Raw genomic sequence first — 5,000 nt, 5'->3', positions numbered from 1 at the left:
AATATGGAAAGTACTGCTGTAATTTTGAACGGCCGTAATTTTAACAGGAATACACAATAATTAAGTTGAATAAAATCAGTGCCATGTAAAAAATCGCCAAAGCGTTTTCAGACTTTTTATGGGAATCAAACTCTCTCGCACATGAAAGTTGTTTCATGTGTAGAATTTTTATTTTGCAAGATACAGCCATGAATTACAAGTTAAATTTATTGTTTAATTAATTGTGTACTTTGCAGGCATATTTTCTTTAAAAATTACAAAAACAAACTGCTCTACTCACAGGCCTTAATCCGTAATTAACAACAGCCGCCGATAAGAACACGTTCCCTGGTTTAGTTTTGAGCTCGGTCACAATATAGCACACGATGGTTCGAAAAGAAATACTAAAGAACACTCAAGCAAGTGTACATGTCAGCACAATGGTCAGGGAAGTGGGAAAAATGTGCTTTCACTCACCTCCAAACACAAGATCATCAATAGTAGCGAGCATCATGCAAGTTTGTCTAATGACATCACACATCAAAACATGCGCTTTCATTGGTCCCTACTAAATCTCCAGGGAACCTTACATTACACTACGTAGCCTTACATTACACTTTTCATAGCATGATTGAGAATTTTTCTGCCTGCTGCAATACTTCGGGGCTACGGGTCAGTAGCTCATGAGGCAAAGCCGAATAGGCTATGGACCCGTGGCCCTTGAGGGCGAAGGGTCTAATATTGTTTTAGTATCACTCAACTAGTCGGACAGAAAAGGCAATAATAAAGTTTGTAAATGCAAGTTGAAGAAATATTTATTTGGCCAGAATAAAACAAAAGAAAGTGTCACACTTTTCGCTACTCGAGGACTATTACTAATAGTCATCTAGTAGCCAATCAAAATGCAGGATTTGCATTAGTCCACTAGTTGGGTGATATTAATAGTGATTAGCTGTCTACAAAGTTTACAATAGAGGGTGCCTTGAAAGGGACCAGTGGATTAGACCAAAGAAGGAAAACTAAATTTCACTTTTCACTTTTTCCTAGTCTGATCACTGCTTTTGTTTTCAGCTAGGATCTTACATGTACACCCATTCCTGTACAACATTAGTTTTAAATAAATTTCAATTCAGCTTCAGAGACTTGATTAAAAAACAAAACATGAAAAAGTAAAAAGAACAAAACTGTTATTTAATATTATTAATACTAAACTAATATTGGGTTGTTCCAGAAAAAATCCACACCCCCCCGACGGATGGGATTCTGGAAATTCTCGCGGGAGGGGGGGTCAAGGACCCTGGAAATCCAGGCGGGAGGGGGGGTTGAACTCGAAAAAGTCTTCTGCAGGGGTCATCTGAACCGATAGTTCACGGAATTCGAACGTTTAGTTCGGTGACAGTTTAGCGCTCTCAGACCCTGAAAATAGTAGAAATGTTTTGTTCACGTATTTCTCACCTGACATAAATGATAATCTAAGTTCCTTCGCAGGTCTTTTTATAGCAGAAAATGCGAACAAGATACTAAAGAAAGAGCCGTCGCAACAATATTGCAACAAAGAGTTCGAAACGCCTGACACATTTTTACTATACTTGTACCCAGACCCAGCGTGCCACCGTTGTTTCGTGTAATGATACTCGTAAAGAAAGTAAACAATTGATTTACTTTCACACCTTCTCGCACTTTGTATTCGCATTTTGTATTTAGAAAGTCAAGTTTAGGAAAGCAAAACAAATAGGTGTCCCAATCCGCAAGAGCCTGGTGAAGAACCGATGCACTGGACGAATCTGTCGAAATCTGAAAGCCATCTGAAGCCGGTTTTAAAATAATTCGTTGAAAGTTGAAAATATATGTTAAAATTTCGTTTGCGTGAATGGGAGCTGTTTCAAGTGCTTTTGTCTTGGATAGGTTCTTTATAGCAGACATTTTGTCTTTCCGATTTACTAACGAAAGCCTAAAGACTTTTTGAAACCATGTCGGACTGAGAAAGCTCTTCACGACACGAGTTTGAACTTTCCTTCCACCACAGATTAGAACTACAGGCTCTTGAAGGTAGGATATGTGACTCAAATTATCCAGTCTTTAAGATATAAAAGAATTTGAACGATAAACAAGTTTAGACTCGTTTTTCAAAAGATTTTGATCATGTTTGATTTAAAAGTTTTCGATCTTGAGTGGACGAGACTGATGTTATGTCTCCAAAAGGAATGACTATTGAACTCTTTTGTCATGTTCTCTACTAATTGTATTTACGTTTGGACCATATTTAGTGCAAAGAAAGAACAAGGGCAATTGATTTTTATGAGCTAAGAATGTATAAACACTCGTTCGCGTTTTAGCATTTTTGCTCCTTTCTTTTCTTAGTTCCACACAACAGAATTTTATATAATTTAGCCAAAGCTTTAGAAATTAAAAAAGAACATCTTCTAAACGTGATTGTGCGTATTTTCTATTAAAAATAAATTAAATTTAAGTTTAATATTTTCCCCGGAAATCCAGGCAGGAGGGGGGGTCTTTTGGCTTGGAAATCCAGACAGGAGGGGGGGTCTTGGGCTTCAGGAAATCCAGGTGAGAGGGGGGGTTAAAAAACGACCCCATCCATCGGGGGAGTGTGGATTTTTTCTGGAATAACCCATTACAAATCACACTAGTGAAAGATGACCACTCTCGCTAACCCTAAGCTCTCTGCTAACTCTGCTTCCCAAGCTCAATAAGTATTCTCTGTTATCTTAAAACATGCAATTTTACCAGGTTTGAATGATCTTCATTGCAATTCCAGTTCATAATGCCTTTCATGTACTGCGTAACTGGCATTTTCACACTATTGTTCTGAAAAACAAAATATACAGGTGTCAAAGCTATTTGGTTGAATTTTTTTACCATTAATTTTGTAGCATTATCCATACTTAGACATACATGTGTACAAGAACAACTGAGTATGTTTGCTATCATCCTATATATTCTTTTTACAGCTGACTAGCTAGTACGGTATTTTTGAAATTTGACATTTGACCCTGGCATGGCAATCATCACATAGGACTTAAAGTTTCTTAAATGAATTACCTTTTCATATTAAGTTTTTTAGTGAGTGACAAGAGTTCCCCTTCAGCAATCAACCTTATTTCTTAATAGACTCATTTCCTGATATTTCATACATACCAGTCTGGTAGTGGATAATTAAAATGTAGTAAACTAGTTAATGTTTTGCTTGCCTTTTTCCTGGTCATATTTACAAGTGTCTTGACAGTTAAGCCTTCACCACACATACAGTGATTTACGGGTCGTAAGAAAAACTAAATGTATTCAAATGTAGCTTTGAAACTTACAGTTAAGTTTAAAAAATTCACTTACATTTTTAGAGTGACTTTTACATGACCTTGAAAAATGCAAACCATTTAATTTACTTATTGAAAAAAAAACAAGCACAAATTTTCATGGGCTTAGCAAACTCAAATGCAAACAATGTCATCTCTTTCTGGAAAATGATTGGCGTTTTTCTTTTTTATGTCATTTGAAATGTAGTAATGTGATTGGGCAATCAAACTGTCTACTCAGCCCATAATAGGAGTTTCCTTGGTGGCAATAAGGAGAAGCTTTGTTTTAATCTTTCCAAACATTGGTCTGTGAAACAAATCGTGAACACTTTTTCAAGATCATACAAAAGTCGCTCTAATAACAAAATAAGAAGCAGCTTCAGGAATGATTGACAGATTCCATAAGAATTTTAAGTGATCAATCAGCTGCCCTAGATTAGCTTATCGGTCTTCTGGCAAACACCTTACATTTAATTTAATGCATATGGAAACTAAGTGATGCTGATAAAAATTAATGATATCCAATTTTCGACAAGAATTAATCAGGTTTTCAAAATGTGAAAATAATGTAATTTACCATAAGTTTACTGTATATAGGAAAGATATCTGTTTACACACATTGCTTTTGTTTCTCAAATGTGCCATTACCACAGGAACAAAAGACCCTTTGCTTTGACAGCAAATGAAGCTCTGGTTGACACATTAATGACAATAGGTAACGTAAAAGGTTGGTTACGTAAACGATATCTTCCCTATTCGTATGATGCGTAGGATCGACCTGACAAAGCACCTTTATATTCCAGTATTTTAATTAATGTATCTGTTCATATACTCGAAACTCATATTCAACAAGTGAAGCAACTGCTTCGGTTTGATGAGAAAAGTTCGGTATGTTTACGAAAAACCATCAATTTTTAATAGCCTTACTGTACCTTCGAATTCTCTAAAGCCGAAATTACAGTTTGTGAAGCTGACTCCGTCGATTGGTCGCCAGAAGGAGTTAGAGACTCCGCCTGCTTGAATTCCGCTGATAGCTCTAGTTCTTCAGATAGTCGTCTTTGCGGTAGAACGTCGAAATTCAGCAAAATTATCAAAACTACAACTAAAGATCCAACAAATATATAAACCCCGCATCTCCATGAGGCCATGGTTTCAAAACACCATGACCCCTCCCTCCACAAAATTTGGCACTTTTCGTCACTAGTGTCCAATCTTTCTCAGAGCTTCGAAGAAAACAAAGATGGCGACCTCCTCTGCTCTTTCGAAATGTAAGAGAAAATGCTTATTTGACACACGTTATCACTTTTCAGGAGGACCGGGTGGTTGTCGTATGCGTACCGTGATGAAAAAGATGTCTTACCCTCTGATGTGTCTCTATCGACGTTATTCAATAAAAGTCTCGTTTCCATGGACCCAAAACGATACAGGTGACCTATTTTTCTTGATGATTTCTTGATTATATAACAGGGCCTTCAGAATTAAGAGCTTTCAAACGTTGTTCAGTTGTCCCCAATTGGTGCCCCAGTGGTAGACTAGACATTTAAATATTAAAAGTTCCTTTCCTTATTTTCCTTATCACTAGGAAGTGCGTTTTTAAAAACATATTTTCTCATTTTAGGGGCAGTGGTGTCAGATCACTCACCCCCTCCCCCCCCCAAACACCAACAGACAGTCCACCCCCTTTTGAAGGAAAATAGGGAGTAGGGGAAG

The 5,000-nt window shown here is 37.1% G+C and overlaps 2 protein-coding genes across 3 annotated transcripts in view; one reads left to right on the top strand and one right to left on the bottom strand.

Annotated features, from left to right (window-relative positions):
• Positions 1 to 4,461, bottom strand: part of LOC137975646 (uncharacterized) — a 16,530-nt gene extending 12,069 nt beyond the window's left edge. Inside the window, exons 1-2 of the mRNA XM_068822795.1 lie at positions 4,223 to 4,461; positions 2,725 to 2,805 (exon numbers count right to left, since the gene is read on the bottom strand). Coding sequence (XP_068678896.1) covers positions 2,725 to 2,805; positions 4,223 to 4,438 — 297 coding nt within the window. The 5' untranslated portion in view covers positions 4,439 to 4,461. The remainder of the gene's footprint in view (positions 1 to 2,724; positions 2,806 to 4,222) is intronic.
• A 56-nt stretch (positions 4,462 to 4,517) lies between these two features.
• The window catches only part of LOC137975650 (uncharacterized), a 16,278-nt gene continuing 15,795 nt past the window's right edge, over positions 4,518 to 5,000 (top strand). Inside the window, exon 1 of one of the 2 annotated variants that reach the window (XM_068822800.1) lies at positions 4,518 to 4,717. In XM_068822800.1, coding sequence (XP_068678901.1) covers positions 4,698 to 4,717 — 20 coding nt within the window. In that variant the 5' untranslated portion in view covers positions 4,518 to 4,697. The remainder of the gene's footprint in view (positions 4,718 to 5,000) is intronic. The other variant, XM_068822799.1, reaches the window with a different exon arrangement.

This window comes from Montipora foliosa, chromosome 11, assembly GCF_036669935.1.
Source record: "Montipora foliosa isolate CH-2021 chromosome 11, ASM3666993v2, whole genome shotgun sequence".
Lineage (NCBI taxonomy): Eukaryota > Metazoa > Cnidaria > Anthozoa > Scleractinia > Acroporidae > Montipora > Montipora foliosa.
This window is presented reverse-complemented; position numbering and strand designations above follow the sequence as displayed.